General features: G+C 34.9%; 1 protein-coding gene across 5 annotated transcripts; it reads right to left on the reverse strand.

Annotated features, from left to right (window-relative positions):
- Positions 1-1,832: 1,832 nt before the first annotated feature.
- Positions 1,833-26,235, reverse strand: LOC120255867 (elongation factor P). Of its 5 annotated transcripts, none has more exons than XM_039263643.1 (13): positions 25,966-26,235; positions 24,329-24,359; positions 24,209-24,222; positions 24,064-24,114; positions 16,843-16,912; positions 16,412-16,478; positions 16,246-16,313; positions 15,649-15,772; positions 11,189-11,365; positions 9,246-9,285; positions 7,956-8,023; positions 7,415-7,847; positions 1,833-2,334 (listed from the first exon to the last, which is right to left on the reverse strand). In XM_039263643.1, exons 1-12 carry the CDS (start codon positions 26,161-26,163, stop codon positions 7,823-7,825), a joined length of 933 nt encoding a protein of 310 aa, XP_039119577.1. In that variant the 5' UTR covers positions 26,164-26,235; the 3' UTR covers positions 1,833-2,334; positions 7,415-7,822. The 5 variants fall into 5 exon arrangements, with proteins under 5 accessions (XP_039119577.1, XP_039119575.1, XP_039119578.1 ...); XM_039263641.1 differs by having other exon boundaries at positions 11,189-11,470; XM_039263644.1 differs by lacking the exon at positions 11,189-11,365.
- Between the last annotated feature and the right edge of the window lie 616 nt (positions 26,236-26,851).

A 26,851-nucleotide genomic window follows, 5' to 3' on the forward strand; every position in this document is an offset into this window, starting at 1 on the left:
TAATTCCAAATTTCTCAGTCTTGATTCACATAGATAATATTCACCCATTGATGAGAAGCTTACACAAATTAAACACAAAAGCGAATTCAAATAATGTGTGACCAAAAGAAATAGGAAATCCACTAGAAAAGCTTGAACAAGAAGAGGTTGGAAAGACGTGAAAAAGGTGAATCTAATGAAAAAAATCAAAAATAAAATGAAACAAATACAAAAGAAATGGAAAAGAAAACAAACCAAGTTGAACAAGGGAAGGAGATATGAAAGGAGATATGAAAGGAGGTAGATGGTGAACCGATGAAAGAGGCATGAAAGGAGGCGGTGACAGTTGAAGTTGGTTGTGGAGGAAATGATCTGCCGGTGAAAGAGGCGGTGGACAAGGAGTAGACGCAGCGGTGAAGAAGACGGGGAGGAGATGATGGCCGGCGGGTGGAGGAGGCAAGTAAGGAGGAGATGGCGGTGAGTGACAGCCACGATCTATAGGTTAGGGCTTTTCGGTGGAAAGTGGAGAGGGGACTGGCCGCTAGGTTGATATTAGAGTTTGGAAGTTAAAACTTTGCACTATATATATTATATATATTAAAATATATTATATTATATTATATTATATATAAATATGTTAAGTATAATTACTTTCTTACCCTTATATTTATGTTAAACGTGTCTTACACAGATTGACACAATTATACACGACCCCTTAAATTTAAACGTGTCTTAATCGTGTCAACCCGTTAAAACACGAATCCATTTATGCTAAACCCATACCCGCTTTAAACTGTGTCTTGTCATGTTATGTAATCGTGTCAGTATCTATTTTACTACCCCTAATATTATTGTCATTGTTAAGTTAAAGAATATAGTTGTAGCAATCTAAAATAAGGTTGGAGATCTAATTATCTAAATTAGATGTGTGGGGTTATATAATAATGTGTAGAATTCCTATATGTAAATGGTCAGTCTGTTATGAGCATATTGGTAATTAGCTTCATAAATTTATAAATAAGGTGTGGTCCATAATTGATGCACACTGATTTTTCAGAATTAAAATTGGGTTTTCTCTAATCAAGATTCCCATCTACCCTTTTGTGGTAATCAGTTAGAAGAATCGGAAAACCCAAATTGGCCATCTGCAACAATCGATTCAGGTGAACGAACATTTTCACTTGCTTCTTAAAATAATTTCCAGAAGAAGATCTGGGCTATTATTAGGATAATTCCAATCAAATTCCATCACTTGGTCATCTTTCATATGGCCAATTCCGAGAAGCAAGTGAAAATGTTGATGCAACAATACATTCCAATCAATAATTTACATAAATAAATCTAACTCACAAAGATTTAGGCATGTATTGTTGCATCAATAATTTACATAAATAAATCTAACTCACAAAGATTTATTTGAAAAATTGCGTCAATCAAAATGTTGTACTTACAAATAATTTTTGCTGTATTCGACCAAGTGATTTTAAATGTTCTATTCTTTACAAGTTATTTTAAACTATGTTATTCACAAGAAGGATTTAATTACAAGATGTTATTTTATAAACTGTTTATGCCATCTACAAAGATTTATTTGTGAAAGATCTAAATCAATTTAATTCACAGTGATTTGTTTAAGAGAATGAGAAGAAATTAGTATGTAAAAAAATAAAATAAAGGATCATTAGGAAAAATGAAATGCAATTTATTTAATAAAAACTAAATTATTAACAGGTCAAAAAATTAATTATAAAAAATATAACGTTTTTATGCGCAAAGCCAATTAAATACATTCTATAATTTTTATTTTGTAAAATAAAAAATCAAAAATAAATTAATGGGCATTAACATTGGGATGGCCATTTGCTAAGATATTATGCAAGAAGTGTCCAAACAGCACCCAAGTCGAAGCAAATTATGCAATCTGTGATGTAGCATCAACAATTCATGAGGTCACCATTGAATGAGCTTCCCCACAATTACATGTTAAACTCTCCAACTGACTTTTATTTTATGTCCTGGTCTGTTTGTCTAAGATGACTTGAATGTAAGAATTGAACTTACTAGCAGTTGACAAGTTGACCAACAACAGCCAGAAGAAATAATTCAGCCTCTGTAACTGTAACTGAATGGTGTTACAAAAGCCAATGGCAATAAACTATAACAAGCAGCAGCTCTTCAACATAAATATATATATATATATATATACTTTATTGAATAAATCCTCAAAATTTATACTGCTGAAAATTGATTGCTAAGAACTCAGTCTATAATTTGCAAGACCTGATGAATAATTAGACCCGGAGAGAAATGTGCTCCATTTGTATGCTGAATCTATACCAAATTTATTCCTTGGCCCTGAGAAAAACCAAGTTATCTAGTCAAGATGCAAATAAAACATTGCCATCTATAGCAAATAAATAAATTAATAAATAAAGGTTATTAAAGTGGAACAAAATGGGACATCGTTCATTGCCAACTAGGCTAACAGAGTAACATATTGGAAAAATCACCTTGAATCATGTAATGTCTTGCATAAAATGAAAATGCAATCTTAAAGAGAGAAAAGCTTAGACTGGGTCAATGCTCTTGGTGATATCTTGGCAGAAAATGATAATCAATCTCCATTTAAAATTAACTAAGAGACATCCAATTACCAGAATGTGTTCTCGTTGGTGAATATTGTTATTGACAGCAACGTCCAGTACTTTTTACTTTAAGTTGCTTCTTGTTGTGTAATTATGTTACTGGGTAGAGTAAGGTCGCAGCAAAAGTACTTAAAAAAAATAGCAATAAAGATTAGGGGCACGTATTTTACGTTGAAAACCCCCAAAACAATTAGGGTAAAAACCACAGACAAGGTAGAAAAATTTTACTATAGTGAAAAATAGGAATTACAAGCTTTCTATTAACAAAGAGAATAACAACTTATTCTCTCCTGTAATAGAAACAACACAAACCCTCTTATTTTTCTTCCCACTATTTCCTCCCACTTTCTCTCTCACCCTCACTCTACTTCTCTGAAATGGTGCAATGGGACAATCTTCATGCCCTCTATTTATAGGGAGAAATTGATGAAGCTTAGCTCGCCTAATCCTTGGCTTATGAGAGTATTAGGTGTGAAGGATTAGGAGATGGTTTTTAAATTTATTTCTTTATTTTTCACATGTGCAACTGCACATTAACAATTCTCCCACTTGAAGATTTTATTGAAAGTCAATCAAGTCTTCACACCGTTCTTTCTACCTTGCCATTTAATGTTGCTTACGTTTCTACTAAGCCACATGAGGATCAACACCATATAAATTTGTCAGTATTGATTGCTTTTGTCAGAAAATCTGCTAGGTTGTTTTTTGTATGAATTTTCTGCATATCCATTGTTCCTTCTTCCACTTTCTCGCGGAAGAAGTGGTATTGAACTCTTATATGTTTTGTCTTTGAATGAAATGCTGGATTTCTTACAAGATGCAATGCACTCTGCTTATCACAATATAAAGTAATGTTCTCTTGTTTGTGCCCGAGTTCTTCCAACACCATCTTCAACCACACTGCTTATTTACCGGCTTGTGTAGCTACTAAAAACTCTGTTTCTGTCGTTGACGTAGCGACAACTGACTGCAGTTTTGAAACCCAGCTCACAGTTCCTCCTACTAGTGTTAACACATATCCAGTAGTAGATTTGCTTTTATCAAGATTACCTGCATAATCAGCATCAACATATCCGTTAACAGAAAATTCAGATCCCCCATAACATAATGCAACATCTGAGGTTCCCTTTAAATATCTGAGAATCCTCTTAACATTCCAATGCTCTCGACCAGGATTCGTCATGTACCGACTTACCACTGCCACTGTATGTGCAATGTCTGGTATTGTACAGATCATGGCGAACATTAGGCTTCCCACTACTGATGCATACGGTAGTCGAGACATCTCCATCCTCTCTACTTCACTGCTAGGACACATACTTGAGGATAACTTGAAATTAACAAGAAGTGGGGTAAAAATTGGCTTACAATCTTGCATGTTGAAGCCCCGCAAGATTTACTTTAGATAATTCTTCTGAGAAAGCCAAATCTTCCTATTATTTGTCTCGGTAGCTTTGTATCCTTCGAATCTTGTTTGCAGGTCCCAAGTCCTTCATTTCAAATTCATAAGCCAACTGTGCCTTCAATTGTTTGATACGATCATTATTGGGGCTTGCTACCAACATGTCGTCATCATACAGCAACAAGAAAATAAAATCTTCTGCAAACCTCTTGACATATGCACAAGGGGCTGTATTGAATCATTTGTATCCAAGGCTCATAATGAAGGAATCAAATCTCTTGTAGCAACATCTTGGCGCCCGCTTTAGACCGTACAGAGACTTTTTCAACCTGCAAACCAAGTTCTCTTTACCTTTTTCTTCAAATCCTTCTGGTTGGAACATATAAATTTCTTCTTCAAGATCTCTATGAAGAAATGCAGTTTTGACATCTAAATGCTTTAGCTGCAAGTCAAATGTAGCACACATCATTAGGACTATTCGAACTGTTGTAAGTAGAACCACAGGTGAAAATATTTCGTTGAAATCAATTCTTTCCATCTGAGCATACCCTTTCACCACCAATCTAGCATGATAACAATCTACTTGATCATTACTATTGCGCTTGATCTTGTAGACCCATTTGTTGCCAATGGGCTTTCGCCCGTGTAGTAGTGACACTAGTTCTCATGTCCTATTTTTATGAATAGATTCAATTTCTTCTTACATTCCTATCATCCACTGAAATGCATCTGAATTGTTAAGTGCTTCTTGAAGAGTTAATGGCTCTCCATCCTCAGTTAGAAGACAGTATGCAATGTTGCCCTCCATAATATAGTCAGAATACCAACTTGGTGCCTTTCTTGTACGAGTTGACATCCGAACTTCTGGAACTTCATATTCATCTAGCTCTTGTACCTCGTGCTCTAGTGTAGCTTCAGCTTCTTTTTCTACTTGTAATGTTGTAGTCTCTCTGCTTTCTTTTGTAGTGCTTTCACCATCTGCTTGCTCTTGTTCTTTATCTTCTATGAAGATAACATCACTACTGATTACAACCTTGTGGGCAGTGGGATTTCTTAGGCAATACCCCTTAACTCTATTAGCATAGCCTAAGAACATATGTTTTCTGGATTTTGGATCCAGCTTTGCAGTTTCTTGTATATTATACATTACATAGACAGAACTTCCAAATATATGAAGGTTTGAATAATCAACTGGCTTACCAGTCCACATCTCCATTGGTGTCTTCAACTCGATTGTAGTTGATGGAGCCCAATTCACCAAATAACAAGCGGTGTTGACTGCTTCTGCCCAATACTTCTTGTCTAGGCCTGCAGCTCCCATCATAGCTCTTGTTCTTTCCAACAGAGTCCTGTTAATTTGCTCTGCCACTCCATTTTATTGAGTGTATGCTGTAGTGAATTGTTTTTTCATGCCTTCCTGCTTGCAAAATTCATCAAATTCATCAAGTTCCACCGGCGCTTTGTAAACTTTGAAGACTTGAAACACATCTGCCTTTTTTTTTATAGGATACACCCAACATCTCCTTGAATAGTCATCAATGAATGACACAATAATTTGCTCCTCCTAGGGACGTAACTGGTGCTTGCCACACATCAGAGTGAATTTATTTTAGAATTGCTTTGCTTCTAGAATTAGATGTGTTGAACTACAGTCGATGCTGCTTGCTCACAATGCAATGTTCACAAAAAGGTAGTGTTACTTCTGTGAGACCTTAAAATAAATGAATCTTCATTCCTTGCTCGGACATGTGTCCAAGTTTCTTATGCCATGTCATTATGCATCTTTTACTTGTACTACTTGTGGCAACTGAAGCTTCTCCTTCTAGCAAAGTTTCTCCCTTCAGCATGTATAATAAATTTACAGCTATTTTATCTCCCTTCATACATACAAGCGCTACTTGAATTATCTTCATCACCTTGTTCTAGACTTCGATTATGTAACCAAGATCATCAAATTGCCCAATAGACAACAAGTTCTTAGGCAGTCCCTCCACATATCGGACTTCTTGAATAATCTGATTTGTTCCGTCATACATCTTTAGTTTGATGGTGTCAATACCAACGATCTTTAGAGCTTGATCGTTACAGATATACACAGAACCTCCAGAGATAGATTCGTAGTGATGAAAACATTCTTTTCTGGGAGTCATATGAAAGGTTGCCGCTGAGTCTAGAAGCCAAACATCAGCAAACCTTTTCCTGTGTTTATTGCTACTTTACATACCATGGCATTTCCATCTTCTAAAGTGTTTGCAACATTTCCTTTAGGATTGGAATCCTTTTTATTTAGATTCCAATCTTCTTCAAATGACTTTTCTTGCCACAGTAATAGCACTTGAAATTCTTCTTACTCCTTGATTTTGATCTATCATGACCGTAGCTCCCACTGGGGCCACGTTCTATTGGTCTTTCTCTCGTCACCATCAAGGACTCTGCTTGTTGCGAATTTGCCAACATGTCTTCCTTGTTCTTGCGTCGACTCTCTTCCTCCAGAATAGCAACTGCAATGTGATCGAAGACTAGAATGCCTGTGGGGACATTATTTGTTAAGTTGATGACGAATTAATCATAAGAATCTGGTAGACTTTGGAATAGAACTTCTGCACGTTCACCTAACTTTATTTCATGTCCCAGTAATGTGAGTTGGAAAAATAAAGCATGTAGTGTGTTCAGGTGCTCCGTCACTGAAGTGGATTCCGTCATGCGCAAAGTGTAGAGTTTCCTCTTAAGGAAAATCTTGTTGTGGAGTGACTTGGCCTCATACATCTTTGTGAGGTGATCCCAGATCTCTTTTGTCGTCTTCTTCACTGCTATACTTGCTAGAACTCTATCAGCAAGCGCCAAATGAAGATTTGCAACGAGCATTACCATCGATCTCATTCCACTTATCATCTTTAACCTCAACTGGCCTTTCAGTAATAGCCGCTAAGCAATTATCCTGCCTCAAGATAACCTTCATCTTTAGCTTCCACAGTGAGAAATTACTCCTGTTGAATTTTTCAAACTCACACTTTACTGTCATTGCTTCTTTCACAGACTGCTTGGACAACAGTAATCAGTTCCTACAAAAGGTGAATACTAATCTAACTTATTTTCTGATGTGGAAGATCCACTATTAGTGGCAGCCACAGAGCATATGATATGTAGATATATATATACACCCTATGTCTGGCTCTGGTACCACTTGTGTAATTATGGAACTGGGTAGAGTAAGGTCGCAGCAAAAGTACTTGAAAATAATAGCAATAAATATGAGGGACACATTTTACGTGAAAAACCCCCAAAACAATTAGGGTTAAACCACGGACAAGGTAAAAGAATTTTACTATAGTGAAAAATAGAAATTACAAGCTTTCTATTAACAAGGAAAACAACAACTTATTCTCACCTGTAATAGAAACAACACAAACCCTCTGATTTCTCTTCCCACTATTTCCTTCCACTTTCTCACCCTCACTATCCTTCTCTGAAATGGTGCAATGGGACAATCTTCATGCCATCTATTTATAGGAGAAATTGATGAGGCTTAGCTCCTAATCCTTGGATTATGAGAGGATTAGGTGTGAAGGATTAGGTTAGGGTTTTTATATTTGTTTCTTTTTTTTTCACATGTGCAGCTGCACATTAACACTTCTTACCTAAATCTATTAATCTATTCATTATTTCTAACAGTTCTTTAGGGTGGAATTTCTTTATTCTGTACATAATCCAGTCGCATCCGTCTTCAGGATGATATAGTGAATATTTCCACTTCTTAGTGAGTGAAAGATTTTCACTACGAGGAACAAAATTAGATTTAACCTCCATTTTCGTACTTTGAGCTGCAAGTCATATTCCAGTCAAACTTAGGAGGATAACCAATTAGAAGTTTGATTAAATTTGGAAAACAATTAATTAAACATGCATGTCAAAAGTACAATATAATTTACCTGGTCATATATGTATCATCTGTTGTATTTACCACGATTTCATCACCAGCAGCAATAAAAGGAGGTGCCTAAATAAATTCAACATAATGAAGGTAGGCAAAAAAAGATGCATGGGACAAAATCAAAAGAAGAAAATAAAAACAAATGAATGAAAAATGAGGAGATTGTTCAGTCATTCAAAACAAAACATTATTTAATATTGTCAAAACTAGTAATGGAATTAATGAAAATATTTTAAGTTCACTAAGGCCATTAAAGGCCAGGAGTTTTGCAGGTTACTACTTCATGCCCAGGGCACAATTGCATATGATAACACAAAAGAAAATTAAACGGTATAGCAAAACAAGGCTTCCAGGTCAAAAAAAGAATTAATACACTCTTCATCAAACAACGAAGAGAACCAAATCCTACAAGATTAGAAAATCATTCAAATAGTTTTCTGACATGATGGGGGTAGTGTTTTCATGTGTACCTTGTCATACAATGAAAACCTAGTTTGCATGAATATTAAATTTAACACAGAAAATTCAAGTCCTTATAGGAAAGGACGCAATGATTGTACCGATACCATGGATGAGTGTGTGTTGCAATATAAAGATTTTAACCATCAAGGACAGTAGGTGATTCACATCCCCACTACGCGAGGGATAGCCTATGCATATTGACATTATTGGAGAGCGCAGTTGCAATTTTTTGTTGTGAATATTCTCTAACTAGGTCGATCCATGAGTTAGCAAATGCAAATTGCTCAGATAGATGAAAATTCAGGCCTTCTAAATCATGGAAGAGACTGCATGAGCCCATATAAAGGGCAAAATTCACACCATCCACTAAGAACAGGTAGCTTATTGAATTTCATATCATTAGGAGGGTGAATGCTAAGGAACCCAATATAAATGCTTTTAACAACAATGTAATAAGCTGACAATGTAGCTGAGAGAAAAATATGATATCAACCTGTGTTAGAAAAATATGATGTCTAAAAATTTTCGTACACTCAAATTTAATTTAAATCTACATGGAAAGAATATGAATGAATGTAAAACCACTACTGCAAATAACAGGACTTTATGGTTTCCTTTCATCTTTAAGAATTTTATTGGTGCCAGCATTTACTAACCAAGACAGAGGATAGATTTTATTGTAGCGCATTTTCAAAAAATATATTTGATTAAACAAGTCAAAATACTCCAAACTGTTTTCATTTCTAAATACACATATAGTGACACAGATTAGATTCTCCAAACCAGATAAAATCAAAAAATAAATAAATTGTGATGCTTAACTTACAAGCACAGTAAGTCCATTATCCAGTAAAACTCTTTTATACCTGTAGTTCATAAAAAATGTTTAGCAAATTAGTATACCATAACTAATTGAATAATTGAACTAAATAATGACATCCCTAAGTTCTCATCCACTTTAAGGGAACTTGTGCTCCCAATGAAGACAAAATAAATTACAGTAAAAAATCAGTTTTTGATAGAATTGTCATCATATAGGATAGCATCTGAGAACTGAACAATCTAGAAAATATGGATGATAAGTCAGAGTATCATGTAAAAAGTAGAGTTGATCATGACTTGGCTGATATTGCACCTGCTTCAGGAACATAAAAAATAAAAGAACCTTACTGGCTGCTTGCTAAACCTTATTTGCAGACATTCCAGTCAGTGTCTTGGATTTGTCCATTTATATTGAGGACATGAGAGTTGGCCATCGAGATGGCAATAATGGAAGTAAGATTGAGATTAATAAATTAATTTTCAAAAGTTTAGGTTTCATAAGTCTAAAGCTGATTATATAAAAGTACTCTATAAATAATCTCTTGTAATTTGTCAAAACAATTATACACTTACTTTTAAAATATTTACATATAGTCCTTGTTTTTTTAAGGAGTCTCATACTCTGCCCCTTTATTTGGTAGATTTCCATTACAGTGGTGACAAACAGTCAAACCATGGATACTACCATGAACTAATAATTTAAACATGCATGTCATAATAGCTGTCACATCATCACATGTTATAAAGCTTACACAACTTTATAGACAACAAACTTAAAACAAAGAAACTAAAGGGAATAAAGCAAACCCTTAGTAGGGCAAAATTAGCATTCTTTTGGTGTAAGGACCAGGACAAAATGGCTAAAAAACCAAAGAAAAATTTGCCAAACTTCTCTAGTCAAGGTAAAGCAGAAAAAAAACAAGCTTATTACAAAGAAACAACCCAGGCATGGCTTAATGAAGATGAGATTTTGGGATTAGCATTCAAATCCTAACCATCGATATTTCACATTTTCCTGTCCCCATTTACCTATAATAGTATATTGGCCTCATTGAATGTTATTAAATTGCATGTACAGGATCTTCAACTTGTTTAACATATGTAACGAGGTAAAACACCAATACTATAAATATATATATATATATATAAAGAGCTAAGTCAAAACACTATCATTATATCCTATAATAACACCACATAATGCATACTGCTTTGTACTTAACATTGACTGATACAAGGATAATACTATACAAGAAACTGAATGTTAAGGACTCATTTCTAAATATTATAAACATTAGACGGAATTCCTCATTCAGGAAACGAGTTAATATTAGAAAATATTACGGCAAGCCAACACATAAAAGACCCAGAGGAAAAACAACTGAATCACAATAAATAACTAAAGCAAGACCACCAGAACTCTTAGAATTCATTTGAAAGACAATTAATGTTACCCCCTGATTATTTATGAGTATCAACTATCGATTGTTAATAACTCTTAATATTTTTTAGTTTTACTATGTGAAGTATTTGAACCATTAAGAGCAATCCCTGGAACCCTAGGGACTTGTATGCAAAAGTTGGGAAATATACAAGGTGTGAAAGGGTTTTGAAAAAATTGAGAAGTTTTGTGAGATGAAGGATTGAAAGAGAACAGGAGAATGAAGAAAGGTAGAGAACAAAAGTTGGTGAAGGTCATTGGCAACGCGTCGAGGGAATGAATGTAAGGTTTTTAGCATGTTTTTCAACATGTTTGCATGCATAGAATACATGGAGTGAATGCATATGAATATTGCATGTGTACATATGTATATGCATACGAATGTATTAAGTGAATGCATATTTTGCATGCATAGGACACAAGTATACATATATATAGAAGATATACATATATTGCTCAAGTATAGAATACAAGTATACAATATAGAAGATATTGCATGTTTCTCTTGCCTTTGAACTAGTAGTAGGAGGATGCATGAAATGCGGAGCTTCGCGGGCAGCCAATGCACCAAAACCACGCCCAGGCCAGGGTGGGCCCACCTGTGGCCAAGGGAGTCGCCGGGGGTACCACTTTGGGTAGCTGCAGTGAGGATTCTGTCCTGGCAGTGAGGATTGGGAGCAAGCAAGCTGCAGGGGGAGAGAGAGAGAGAGAGAAGGGCTTGGTGTGGAAGAAGTGAGAGAGAACTGGTGAATGGGAAGAAAGCTTGTATGTATGCATCTACACATGAGCACCTGGATATCATGTTGGTGAGTATGTAAACGTTTGCATGGCATGTTTGTGAAGTTAAGCATGTTGGCATGCATTGATGTTTGTGAACTTGTAGGGAGAGGAGGTAGGAATGGACTGTATTGTGTGAGCATGCATGGCATGGATACAGATATGAATTTGAGAGAGAAGAAAGCATATATTTGCATGCATAGTATGATGGGTGTATATCTATCAATGGACATGCCTTAGTTACATGCAGCTAGTGCTATATATATGGGAAGGAAGATGCAATGTTGCATGTAAAGATACCAATGTAGAGGTATATACATGTGGATTCTGGGGAAGTCTGTAGAGATGATGTAAATTACATGTGTGTGTGTATTTGCATACGAACACATGGAGTGAATGCATAGATAGTGGTAATCCATGTTTTGCATGCATAGAGTACAAGTGTACATATATAGAAGATATATAGTACTCATGCATATAGTTGCCTGTTGTGAATATGCATATAAGAAAGGAAATGAGTGGGAGTGTTGAAACCATCGTTTTCCCATTCTATGTTTAATGTAGAGATTGGTCAGGGCTTTGAAATGAGACCTATTTACCAGGTTGTGGGTAAAGTCTAATAATCCACTTAGATGCTAAGAGGACGTTGGTTTCCTCGAATTACCTTCATGTGTTTATAGTGGTTATTTATACACTATTTACATTATCGATGGGAAAAGGAAAAGGGAAGTTGGATGAAAGCTCTACCTACAGATCTCAGTCAAGACCGACAAGAGACCCAAGTGAGTGGACAATGGATGACCTACAGGGATTTTGGTTTTCTAAATGCATGTTTCAAAGTGTTCTCCATCGGAGTTTTTCGAAATATTATTTTCTATTACCCAATCCCGCATTGCTTTTGACATTTCATTGGTTTGCCAACGCTTGATTTTACCTACTATTGGAATTGATAATTGCCTGCAGTCATGCACTGTGCTTCGTGTTACTTGTATGCTGTCTGTTTATAATCAAACAACTACTAATATCTATGCTTAGGTAAACTGACTAAAGTTCAATTAACCAGCTGCATATTTTAAGCCTTCACCAAGATAACCGCAGCATTTGGCGCAAGGCCTACTTTGTTATGATAATACCATACCATGTTTAAAGATTTTGGATCTATAATCATTTATGCCACTGGATAGCTTTCATCCTCTCATAACACTTATGGATGCAGTCAAAGCCCTATCGAAATTTGCAGAAGAGCCTTTCTTAAATTTTGAATAGCCAGTGTAACAATCATACAAATTGATCTCACAATAACATTCTAGGTAGTTTAGCTATAACCATATTGTACAAGAATACTGAACCTAAATTATATGAACACCAATGGAAATGCCCTAGGCTTTTCCAATTATTTTAAAATCAATAGTTTCTGGTGACCATAAGCTGCCACTAAACAATTCAAATTCTTCAACTTTTAGGCTGCCTAATATCGAGCTTCATTTTTTCTGGATAATGTGCTATATATAGCACAAGCATAAGGAAGCACATCACTCTGATTGAGACCAATGGAATTGGAGATAGGTCTTAATCCAACAAACTTCCTTCATATGTAAATAGGGAATTCTGATCTCACACAGAAGTGTTGGTTCTGATGAGAACAAATGATCCATCAGTACCCATTCATTTTAAGCCATTGGTAAATGTGTGAAAATTTATGCGAATTCCTAAATCATGCTGTGAAATAAGGGGTGTGCCAAGGAAATATTTAATTACCAGTCATGTTCTTAGTACAGACATCAAATATTTAATAGGCCTACAGTGTTAGCCGGATGCAGCATACCTTGGGAAAAATTACACAAGGATACGTATCTTTTGTTCGCCTACAATATCGTATGTTGGGGACATGTTTGGATCACATGCTTCCCACATAATCCTACTTTACCTTGGTTTATTTGAAAAAAGAGCTTTGGTTTCATTCACCTCCTTTCCATTTCAGCCTCCATCTTAATTTTGTAGTTTTAAATTTCGATTTTGGTAATTACCTCATTTTTTTATCATTTAAACTCCATAATTTTTAAAAACTTTCTTATCTTTTTAAATTGTCTATTATCTTTAAAATCTTTCTAATAGTAATTTTCATGATATTAAAAACTCAATTATATTTTAATTTAAAACTTAATATAATTCAAATGAGTTATTCTAAATTTTGTTTCCTTATAAACAACGTGATCCTCAATGCCTCTATATCTATATATAGATATCTAAAATCTTGCTTTACTAAAATATTCTCCACTATTCTAAAAACAATGAGATTCACATGTGTATATATATATATATACACATGTAAATGTGCCTATATATAATTTTGCAGCAGTGTCCACATATCTAGTTTTCATTAAATTTAAGTATTGGATACCCTCTAAAATTTGGATACTCAACACCTGTATCCTTCTTCTAGTGACACAAAGACCAAGGTGAAAACATGACAAGAAGCACGATTAAAGTTCAAGAAATTTGGCATTTTATTAATCTTAATGATCAAAATCTGTTTATGAGATACTAAATTTGTGATAATCTATTTCATAACTCCAATTATTAGCACACAAATTCAAGAATCAGAGATAACTACTTTAGATCATGAGCCAACCAAGTGCCGCAACTCCATTAATAAAAGTAACCAAGAGTTTTCTCACCTAGTAGATAGTTGTAACGATCTAACGAGCTATCCGGTAGCACCTCGGGGTTACCGTGGTGATCTTGGCCGAGGGGAAAAAGGTCAAAAATATTCTAAGAATAGAAACCCGCCTCGGTAGGCAGATGCGCATGAAAATTTGCCTTGACCGAGAGGTGTGCGGGAAAATTTGCCATGACAGGCAGATAAGCGACAAACTTGCCTTAGCCAGGTGGGCTAAGCAGGTGTGACCAATAACGCCAAACAAAGTTACCGCAACCGAGAAAGCCTAGCGGCATGACCGATAACACCGAGAAAACTTGTCACGGTCAAGTTAGCCAAGCAGATGTGGCCGAGAAAACCTGCCGCAGCGGAGTAGGCATGCAGGTGTGACCGAGAGACATAGGCGTATGCAGGCTGCTGCATGTGCATGGGCAAGTGGGCGCGCGCATAGGTTGGCTGCCGAGAGCGCCTAACCGAGAAACGTGCGGGGAGTGTCCGCGCGCGGCCAATGAATGTGGGCGGTTGCTCCAGACGGTTGCCGAAGTAATGGAGTAGCAGGCGGTTGCTCCAAGTGGTGGAGTGATGAGCTTTTGCTCCAACCATCCGCCAAGTTGATGGAGAACATGGATAAGTGTGGAACACTTCCCTCCTGCATGCACATGGCCGAGGTGCCATCCGGTCATGGGCGAGTGGCTTTGACCAAAGGCAAAGGTTGGAACGGTTGCAACAGGCAGTTGCAATGGACGATTGCCACATGTTCTCCTTGAAGATGGACTTTTGGCGGGAACGGTTGGAGTCGATGGTTCCACCGGAAATTGGCTCATGATGTCCTAGTGGTGGGAATAGTGGGTGGTTCCTCATCCCATGACAATGTAATGGGTGGTTTTGGTAACCGCCATGTCCCATATAGTGGGTTGTTTTGGTCTCTTGGTAGCTTAGATTAAATAGGCCTTGTGGAAGGCAATTTTGTAAGCATCGAGGGATGCAAACACAGAGAGTGTGAGATGGAGTATTGATTGAGGAAATCAATAAAGTCTAAGCTAAGTTTGGAATGCCTATTCTTGTGTGCATTCTTATAAGTTTCCACGTGTGCCTTATTGACTCTTGTGGTGTGGTGAGGAGAGGCTTTGACTAGCGACGGACAAGGGTTGGCGTTGTGCCATCACAGTGCTTCGGAAGAAAAAAAAAAAAAGTCATTGCTGCCGTGGTAACTTTCTATCGGTAAGACTATGACAATAGCCATGATGCTCAATGAAAATATATTCCTTCATGCGCAAGCCAATTTTAATGTTTTTTTATTTGCTTTCAATTAAAAACATCAGCATTATCCCATTCTAAAGGTATCTGTAAAGTGAAAATTTCTACTATTAAAGGCACAAGGTCTAGACAAAATGATAATGATGGAAATCAGCAGATATTCATTCATAAAAAAACAATGAGATATTTTCAATAAAAACTAGCATAAAGATTATAATGGAATGAAGAAAACAAGAGGACATCCTTTAAACACAAGAAACACAAAATGAAACTTACTGGGGAGCAGCTGTCAGTCCTTTTGTATTAGGTTGTGCATCAACAACAGTGCATGTGACACGTTGAGGAACTGATGCAGACATCGGTTTCCCATCGTAGTATTGCACAGTCACCTTCATGTCATCTGTCCAACATGAAATTCTACGGCTAAAACTTACGGGCAAGGAAAATTCACAGCATTCAGGATTGGAAATCAGTGCTCATGTTAAAAAAGGTAATAAATATGGCTTCATTAAATTTCTACCATTAATTAAATTTTGGAAATTACTTGAGTACCACAGATATGGTGTATCGCAAATGTTATGGTCATAACCATCTGTTCTGACTCTAAATGAGCAGTACAAAGTAGTAATCACTTTTCAATTAACACTTCAAAGGCAAACTTTATCATTGTATTTCTAGACAAGTAACCAAGATAAGTCATGCTTCATCTAAAATGTTGTTTCAATGACAAGAAAAAAAAAATATTATCATTTTTCATGATTCTTGGACACTAGAATAATGATTATCAGATCAGAAGGTCAAATACAAATCTGTGAGGAACCTCAAGACATGTGATGCATGAAGGAACTCAAGCTAATTTATGGACAATAGAACCTTTTAGATAACCAGCTGCCTTGCCAAACAATTCCTTTGCCACTTCAATTTGCTCAAATGTGGTTGCTCTGTCAACAAGGTAGAACAAGCATTCATTCCACCAAATAACCATCTTTGGATATGGAATGGTAAATCTTCCATCCAAGATAGAAGTAGAAGAACTTACTCCATTAATGTGACAGAGTCACCTTCTTGATACAGAAATGTAAAAGACTTCTCTTCAACAAAAACTCCTGCACCATTTTTGAAAAGGTTAGTATTTCAAACTCTGTTCATTATTGAGGTCCATTCATCAAAAAATAGGTGTCACTAGATTTGAGCCATCTCAACAACAATTAAAGTGCCTTATGGTTTGTACAATCCTCAGGAAAAGGCTCATCCGTGGCGGTTGTCAACTAAACATTTCCAAGTTGTACAAGAATAAGTTCATAGGTTAGGAATATGATCAAGATCACCAATTTTGAAGACCATAAATCTTCTTACAGCATTGTAAGTACTCATCAAAAGAAATCCATCATAAAGAAGAAAACTTAAGTAATACAAGCATCAGCTCTGACATGATACATAGCATTCAAGGTGTGTGGTACAGTTACATACTCTCAATATTCTCATCAGTACGGAATCTCTCAGTTATTTTGTTCCCATTATCAACATCTCGAAGTTCCACCTGTTACAGGACAATGTTAAAACTTAAGCATAATTTGGGTAAATAACTTCTAAAAACAGCAAACCAAACAACATGTTGTCATCAGAAAGATTTATGAGTTCACTCCTATAAATGAAATAGATAGATGCAAATTAATATAAGTAGATGCCTTTGAAGTAAATGCAGGAATTGATACTAAATCTAACACAACAAAACTGGTAGATATCCAATCATATTATCGAAGTAATATAAGGTGATTCCCTAACCACCTACTGGCATTTGATAAAAAGTAAGAGGTGCATAGTCCTTCCACAATTACTTCTATAGCAACACTTTCCAGATAGGCAGCCTTCTCAATCCAAATACACAGCAGATTCAATAAGGTCCTATTTCTATAGAGTAATCAGACTTACAAAGTACCTATATTGTATGACATTACCGTTGGTGTATTTTCAAAATGAGATGTTGTGTCTTATGATAAAAAGGCACTTAATTAAAAGCTGTCTTATAGGGAAGAAACACCTAATCAAAGGTAAGGTGCAATCATGAAGAGACACTTAACCAAAGGTTGTGTCAAATGATGAAGAGACACTTAACTAAAAATTGTGTCAAATGATCCAAAGACGCAAGTAAATGTTGCGTCTCAAAATGAAGAGACACTTGTAAGCATAAATAAAGACTTGCCAGAAACCATTTTTGATATATGAGAAAGAAGAGTTCATTAAGTTCCTATTATTTAGTTAATAATCCAAATTTCTTATAATTTACTTGCTGCAGAAGGTAAACTGTAAGATCATGGCAGCTCTGAAACCCTTTAATCACGTCTGACGGTTTAACATTGTAAGTGCAAGCTAAAATTAGATGTTGGCTTCAATTTATCCTCAGGACTATTCACAAATTCCTCTTTGTATGTCAGTGGTGGGGGTAAAATAAGCCTTAAAGATTGTTATAGTTGCTACACACCTTGAAAATCATGTCGTTCCTTTTTCTTGAATTTCAAAATACAATTATCCCAACATTTTTAAGGCTTATTTCTTGTTTTTGGAATTTGACAAAAATGGCTTTCCTAAAAAAGATGGCTACCAATTTTGTCCAGTTAGAATGCTGGAGGAGGGAATTTTATTCTTTGGCCAGAAAATATGCACATCATCCTTATTGTTCACAAGGTTGGCTACATTTTGACAACACCAAGACCATAGAGATGAATTTTTTGATGCGCAGATCATAATGAGACTAATGCAAAATAACTTTAGGAAAATTCAAGACAAGATAAAAGGTTGACGATGCAAGTAGCAAGAAAATTTTCACAAGTTATTTTAATAAATTCAAAACAATAGAGGGTCCCTCTGTTATGGATCAATTTCATTACAGTGAACTAGCATTGTCAATTGATCACACTGTTCATATGCAGCTCGAGCTCAAATTGCAATTTCATGCTTTTGAATTGAGCTTGAGCTCGGTTTTGAACTCGAAATTAGTTTCAAGCTGAGCTCAAGCAGAACTAGACTCAATCATGCTTATCTTGATAGCTCAAAATATATAAACATATTACAATTTTTTATATATTTATAATATATTATAGCATTATATAATCTGTCTTGTTTATCTTTAAAAACAAAAATCAAGCTATAAATAAGGTTTTAGTTTCAAATTAAATATACACGAATCTGACTTCTAAAAAATAAATCAATTCAATTTTAATTTCAAGCTAAATCGAGCCAAACTCGAACAAGCATTTTCAAGCTAATGCCCAGCCTGATCAAGTTTAATGATTAAACACATCCTTAACAGTTCCAAGCAATATGATCTAAACAAGGATTATAATATTCTTATATCTTCTGTAATTGACAAACTTCCCTGTCATGGAAAGAGACTAAGAGAACTCTAAAGCATAAGAAAGAGCTGTTTGCTGAGGACCTAAGAAATCATGTTCAAATAAAGAAAAAGAGTATTTCAACCAAGATGAACTCAAACAAGATGAAAAGGACAAAATTCCTGAACTAAAGTATCCTGAATTTTCAAAGGTTCAAGTGATGGAAAACAAACCATCAAAAAAGTTGATTTCCAACAAAAAAAAAAAAGCAAATATTCAGTCAATACTAGTGTTAGTAGTCAGAATATCAAAAACAAGAAAAAGGGATCTATGTTTACATTGCAAGAAACTTAGGAATATTTAGGCAGAAGATAGACTTCTGAAAAATAAGACAGTGTTGACCCACAAGTTCATCGCCATGACTTGTGAATCAACCTTTTCCAAGATGAGCATGGTGGATTGATAGTGGTGCAACAAAATATATATGCAAGGATTAGAATTACTTTGAGTCATTTAGACCTATTAGTGATGGAACAGTTTTATACATGGAAAACCCCTCCAGTACACAAGTGAAAGGAAAAGGCACTATTGAACTCATGTTTACTTATTGAAAAGTTCATGCATAGAATGATATCTATTTTGTTCCAGAAATTATGAAAAATCTTATGTTGAGGGGCTTGTTAAATAAGTTTGGATTCAAATTAGTATTTGACGCTGACAGATGTACCCTTACGAAATATGGACTATATGTAGGAGTTGGCTATTTACATGAAAGCATGTTTAAACTTAACATTATTAATAATGTTTCTAGTTTTGTTTACATTGTTGCTCATTATCTTTTAATGTTTCTAATAGAAATTTATTATCATCAACTTTATGGCATAATCATTTAGGTCATGTTAATTTTAGAGGAATGTATCAAATGATTTATTCAGGTTTAATTCCTGCATTTGATAAAAATCGTGATATGTGAAACTTGCATGGTTACTAAAATCACAAGAAATTTCTTCATTAAGTAGAAAGAAACTCTAACTTGCTTGCATTAATACATACTGATGTTTGCAATCTGCATAGCACTCTGTTGATTGGTGAAAAGAAATATTTTCTGACATTTGTAGATGAGTTCTCTCTTCTCTAAATATTTCCATGATTATTTATTGCATTCTAAAGATGAAACAATGGAGAAGTTTAGGATTTACAAAACTAAAGTTGAATTACGTTGTGAATCATTTATTAAGTACTTGCATAATGATAATGTTAGATTTTATATTTTTGGTACTAGTTGGCCCTATATGGGCTCTATATGGGCTTAGGAGTCTCACACCAAAAAATCTCAAGACTTAGTGGCTCAACCCCTATACCTATATATAAACCCATTACACTTCTATCACACAACCGATGTGGTACTATATTTCCAACGAATACTAAAGATGAATACTATGATCCTATGTATTTTTTATTCCACTAATATTATTCATAAAACTCCAGCTCCATGCACACCACAAAAAAATGGTGTAGCAAAACTAAGACCCCAACAAAAGGAGTAAAGTTACCCTTTATCAGTTTTGGAATAGAAAAAAAAAAAAACCTTCACCATTTAAGAGTTTGGTGATATCAGGACATAGAAAAAGTTCTAGAACCAGCGAAAAAGAAGTTACGCGAAAAAGAAATTGAATGTATATTTATAGAATATGCTGAATATGGTAAAATATATAGTTTCATGTTGATAAAACCTGATGATTCATACTCTGTTATTACAGTTATAGAATCAAAGGATGTTATCTTTGATGAAATAAGGTTCAATTCAATCCCAAGACATAAAGAACTAGTAATTGGAAGTGATAAATTCTAAAAAATGGAAAATCAAATGATAAGAATAATATTGAGCCTTGAAGAATTAATAGAATTAAAAAAGCAAAGATTTATGGATCTGAGTTTCACATGTACGTAGTAGGTAATACAAGAGAAGAAACCTCTGAATACTGACCTAAATATTTTAATATAGAAGGCCATGGTGGCCCTCAAACTTATGATGAGGCTATGAAGGCTCAAGATGTTTCTTTTTGAAGAAAAACAATGCAACATAAGATAGACTTGATAATGGGTAGTAAAACTGGAAATTAGTTGAAGTACCACTTGGATCCCAACCAATATGTTGTAAGTGGTGTTAAAAAAAATGAAAAATAAATAAATAATGAAGGAGATGGAATTCCTGATAAGTTTAAAGCTAGGCTGATGGCCATAGGCCTTGCACAAAAAAGAAGAAACAGACTACTTCAACACATATTTTCAATAGCAAGAATAGCTCCAATTAGAGTGCTCATATCACTTGCATGAGTTTATAGATTACTAATTTATCAAATGGACATAAAATGGCATTCTTGAATAGTGAATTAAATGCAAAGGTGTCGGAACAACTTGAAGGGTTTGTGGTTCCTAGTCATGAAAAGAAAGTCTGCAAGCTTGTTAAGTCTTTCAACAGATTAGAACAAGCAGCCAAACAGTGGTAACAAAAGTTTAATGAGGTTGTTCTAGCTAATGGCTTCATTCTAAGAAATGTGTATACAGTAAATTTAATAATGGCAAAGGTACCATCAATTGTTTTTACGCGGATCACATATTAATCTTTGATACTGACTAGGAGCAAGTTGGGAAAAAAAAAAAAGACACAAAAAAGTTCTTGTCAAACAATTTCAATATTAAAGATAACAGTATGGCCGATGTAGTTCTTGCTGTGAGAATCATAAGAAGTAATGAAGACATAACATTATCTCAATCTCATCACATTTAAAAGATAGTAAAGAAGTTTGGTAAGTCAGACTGTCCGCCTATATCTATGCCTTATGTCTCTAATCTAACTTTAACACCAAATTAAAACAAGACAGTTGCACAACTTGAATATGCAAGGGTAATTGCAATATATGCTATGATGTGCACCAGGCCAAACAAAGCTTTAGCAATTGGGATGCTAAGTAGGTCTACAAGTAGTCAAGGTAAAACACATTGGTATGTAGTTCATAGAGTTCTAAAATACTTAATGAGTGCAATATACTTTGGTATTTGTTATTCAAGTTTACCTTCAATTCTAGAAGGGTCTACAGATACAAGTTGGAACTCACATAGAAAAGATTATACTGCTTCTACAAGTTGGATTTTTATAATTATTGGAGATGTTGTTTCCTGGGGTTCTAAGAAACATTTGTGTCAAGTAGATTGCACCATGGCAGCAAAATTTATAGCCTCAGCATCTACAACTAAAGCAGCAGAATGGTCAAGAGATTTACATTATGAAATTCTGCTATGACCAAAACCAATTTCAGCAATTTTAATACGTAGTGATAATGAAGCTACAGTGTCAAAAGCATATAGTCAAGTGCGCAATGGAAAGAATAGACATGTTGGACTGCAACACAGTATTGTAAAACAACATATTAGTGACAGTCTAATCACTATAAGTTATGTGAGCTCTAGTCAATTTTTGGAGGATCCATTTACCAAAGGGCTTATGAAGGACTTGGCATCAATGGCATTCAAAAGGGTGGGTCTTAAGGTTATAAAGTAAAATCATCAGTGGAAGCTCAAGTGAACACTTGTGGTTTCCTGCAAGTCTTGAGTTCAATGAGTCATAGTACGCTACACGGATGATTGCATGCACTAACTTAAATTTGCTATCCCAAGATGTAAATGTTTGGTATCTGTAATGAATAAAGGTAAGGTTGAACAAAAAAATTTAATAAACCTATAACATATATTTGCTGAAGTACCATAATTACAAGGGTACTTTTGATAGGTGCTGCCTATGTGAGTTAGAAGTGTGGCCACTTCTGGGAGTTAAAAGCTTGACTCTAACAAGCACTAATGAGAGAGTGCATAACACAAGGTCATATATGTGTTGGCAAAACCAGATACAAATTAAATAGGAGTTTATGTGTGGCTTGTGCCCCAACTAGTCAACAATGAATTGTTGGTTCAATGTTTAGCCAACCATACAATTCGGACTAGCGGTAACACATTTCACTAAGTGAAAGTTCAAATCTCACCGACACTTTCATTTATGAATAGGATTTCTAGAGTTGTTGGTATTTGAAAATTTTGACGACAATAAGGGATTGTTGGTGTATCTTCAAAGTCAAAGGTAGTGCCATATGATGAAAAGGTTGTCTTAAAATGTGGAAACCCTTAACCAAATGTTTTGTCCAATAATGAAGAAACACTTAACTAAAGGTTGTTCAAATGATGAAGGGACACTTAACTAAAGATTGTGTCTAATGATCAAAAGACACAAGTAAATGTTGTGTCCCAAAATGAAGAGACATTTGCAAGCCTATATAAAGACTTACTAGAAACCATTTTTGATATATGCAAAAGAAATATTCATTAAGTTCCTACTATTTACTTAATAATCCAAATTCCTTATAATCTACTTGCCACAAAATGTAGACTATAAGATCATGACAACTCTGCAACCCTCTGGTCGTGTCTAATGCTTTAACATCGTAAGTGCAAGACGAAGTTAGATGTTAGCTTTATTGTATCTTCGAGACCATTCACGCATTCATCTTTGCATACCAAGTGATGGGGACGAAATATGCCATAAAGACAGTGATAATTGCCACATGGCTTGAAGCTAATTTTGCTCGTTTTACTTGAATTTCAATACGATTATTCCAACTATTAGAAGTCTCCCCTTGTACCGGAAATGAGTTTCTTGGGTATGATGCATATAAAAATATTTATTTTGTCTCCAATGTAACTGGTTTATGGTAAGCCAACTAATCTAAGTAAAAAAGTAGTCCTCATTTATTATTTTTTCTCTGAATCTGACAGTACTGGTATTTATGAATTGTATTTGGCATGAGTTAGTATATATTTGTGAGTAAAACATGAAGGTGTACAAGAAAAATCTTATGTTTTCATAATGCCCAATTAGGTTGGGAATATAAAAGCCCTTTGGGCTCTCACTTGCAATGTAATTACACTTTCCACAGGACATTAAACAAGTAATTTACTCACTCACATGGATTTTGACTACCAACACATTTACTCTGATAAGAAAGCCCACAACAAAGACAAGATCAGACAGAAATACTATGAACTATTTAAAGAAATTTTAGTCACAAGAAAATAAGGAAAAAAATAGAATATATAAGCAATGCCTTTAAGGATTGGTAGGGCAAAATCAATGCAGCAAATTAAGTTAGTATCTAAGAAAATAAGATAGCAGTTTAAATACAGGTATACATCATCAGTAAATATATTTCATCTAGAAAACAGAGAAAACAACGTTATTCTGGTAATCTTCAATTCAATATTAGAAAATAATAAGGGCAATAAAAATTTGGGTACATTGCTATTTGACCTGAATAGTAGCTCCTCCCCTTCCATGTTGCGTATGTTGTGCTTTCAGAACCTCAAAAAATTTAACCATCGCCAATGTCAAAAATTCAAATGGATCATTAGACATTGAAGTCTTGAACAAAAAAGTTCAGCAATTATCTCAATACCTGGAAAATGCGGCCTTTGTTTGACAAAAGTCCAAAATGATTGACGTGTACAAATATTGTCAACAAATAATAAACATAAATAGTTAGAGCAACATAAAATGTGGAAAAGAAATCACAGACCTTTTCTTTGTATGACATTTCCAAACCTGACCTGCAGCATATCATATCATGTTAAAATTAGGGCAATAAATAAATAGGCATATGGTATTTCCAGATTAAATCACAAAATAATAAAAATGTATAGATACGTGGCATCCATAAACAAGTAAAAATAAAAAGCCATGTTGATGCTGGAACATATCATGGCAAGCACAAAACAAAAGAGGCTCTTTAAGTATTCGACAAAATAAGCATACTTTAAATGAACATGGTGACAAGAAATGTAAGATATATCCAAGAAGTAACCCTTATGCTTAACAAGGAAAAAGGTCATCTTGAATCTGATCTCATACAATCATTAAAAGATTGTGAAAGAATAAAATCACACCACATATAGCTACCATAAAGACATTGAATATAACTTCTTGAGATGACAAAGTAAATGTATATCTACAAGAAGCCTTAATTCACCAATATTAAGAGAGCGTACAATAGATTATGAAAACAATTGTACAAAAATATTCTCCTTGCCAAACTAATGACAAATATGGAATAACCTTAAACCTAAACATAACTTGTCATATCATATCCATGTCAAAAAAGTTTAACATCTTTATTGTTCCAGTTGCTATCTCTGTTAATGTTACAAGTGTGTATAATGTCATCTTAAATCAATAAGTAGAATTCACTTTTCCACTTACACAAATTTTTAGGTGCACACTTCCTCACGCACATCAGAGTTCCATAAACGCAGCATACATGATCTAAAACCACCGGTCAATTCTACCATCCATGAGAAGACCCAATTGCACCAACCTCTTTCTTTTGCTCAAAAAGATAAAAGGAAATAAACAATTAGTAACTCTCCATTCTTCAACTGGTTCTCTTGATATTTATGTCTTAAGATAGGAGGCTTTTAAAGCATTGCTCTGATAATAGTATTATCTTCTGGATAAAGAAAGAATGCACCTTCACTCGAGGAAATAAAAATAGCTGAGATCATAAAGATCTATGTAAAGTTCATTATATGACTTTTTAAATACTCTCCCAAATCCCTAACAGCATCTGGAAGGCAAAGGTCCCATTAAAAATCAAAGTTTTTTACCTTATTAGCCTTTAAAGAAAACCAAATTTACACCAAAGAAACTGATACATGTGCTCTGTGCTAAAACAGTATTCAATTTTTCATGCTTCACCCAATTATTGCTTCAATCAGTAACCAGCGTTTACACATCTTCAAGATACCAAGGCCAAGTTAATAATTTGACAAAAGTGTGGATATCCCAACTCCCAAGAAAGAAAATTCGTCAAAAAATAGCTGCTTGCCTGATTCAGAATCAATAATCTTCAATGTACTCTTCAAATCTTCTATTAGCTCATTGGGATCACAATGATAATGAAAATAAGTTTAATGACGTCTTAAATGTCATATGCTGATCAAGCTCCTACTCAATGGTAAGAAGTGAACACAAACCAAAACCTAAAGCATTCCATGACGGTAAATAATTTACAGATGGATATAAGCAACAAACATACAGAACTTCTAACATCAAACATAGAAAACTAGAACCAATGATAAAGAAAATCACCAAAAATTGGGCAAAAATCACAAAATATGAATCAAAACAGAGAGGGATGTGGATTGGAGAGAGCGTTACATCCGAACCCATGACTTTAGCTCCGCGGCGTTGGATGGCTGACCAGGGAGCGGCAAGTGTAGCGCGGCAGAGCGAATGATCACATGCCTGGTTCCATGGATTGGGTGCAGACTGTGAGAGAGTTGAGATTGAGGAACAGGAACCCGGCGAACTGGCCAAGAAGTAGTACTGCGCGGCTTTTCTCCCAAATCTCCGCATTTGCACGATCGCTGAATGGTAAACTCGCGGATGCGAAACAGAGCTCTCGCAGTCGCAGGGTTTGCTCTAGAATTTTTTTTTATTTTTATTTTTTTTTGCAGGAATTCCGATTGTTTTATATTTATTGGAAAATTTATGGCATTTTTGTCATTTAAAATTTTTAATTGTAAAAAGATAATTTTCTATTGGTATAATACCAGTTTAGCCGCTCTAATATATCGAAATAGCCTGAAAAAAAAAGTCCCTCCTCCTAACGAGCGTCTGATTTTCCGTCTTTGATGCTGACATAGCATTTTTCATAATTATAAATTTGTTATAATACTAGTTTAGTCTTTCTATTATTGCGAAATAGTCTTTAGTCCCTCTATTATTTTTCATCTTTAGCAAATTCCTCTAATAGGGAACTAAAGGACAATTTTAAAATAATAGAGGGACTAAATTGGAAAATTAATAAAATAGAAGAACTTCTAAGTACAAAAATAATAGGAGAACTAAAGAGTCATTTTGAAATAATAGAGGGACTAAATTGGCAAAAATAGTATGAGAACTAAATGGTCATTTCGAAATAATAGAGGGATATTATATAAAAAAGTGTCACATCAGACCAAAAATCAGACGGACGTTAAGGGATGGACATCTTTTTTTCCAAACTAAATAATAGACGGACTTCATGCGGTCGAAAAATAAT

Source organism: Dioscorea cayenensis, unplaced genomic scaffold, assembly GCF_009730915.1.
Source record: "Dioscorea cayenensis subsp. rotundata cultivar TDr96_F1 unplaced genomic scaffold, TDr96_F1_v2_PseudoChromosome.rev07_lg8_w22 25.fasta BLBR01001221.1, whole genome shotgun sequence".
NCBI classification, from domain to species: domain Eukaryota; kingdom Viridiplantae; phylum Streptophyta; class Magnoliopsida; order Dioscoreales; family Dioscoreaceae; genus Dioscorea; species Dioscorea cayenensis.

Coding starts and splice junctions, on each gene's coding strand:
- LOC120255867 (XM_039263641.1), bottom strand. CDS start 26,163: ATGCGGAGATTTGGGAGAAAAGCCGCGCAGTACTACTTCTTGGCCAGT. Junction 24,360..25,965: donor CTAAAGTCATGGGTTCGGAT/GTAACGCTCTCT, acceptor GATATGCTGCAG/GTCAGGTTTGGAAATGTCAT. Junction 11,471..15,648: donor GGACTGACAGCTGCTCCCCA/GTAAGTTTCATT, acceptor CATGATATCCAG/GTGCTCATGTGTAGATGCAT.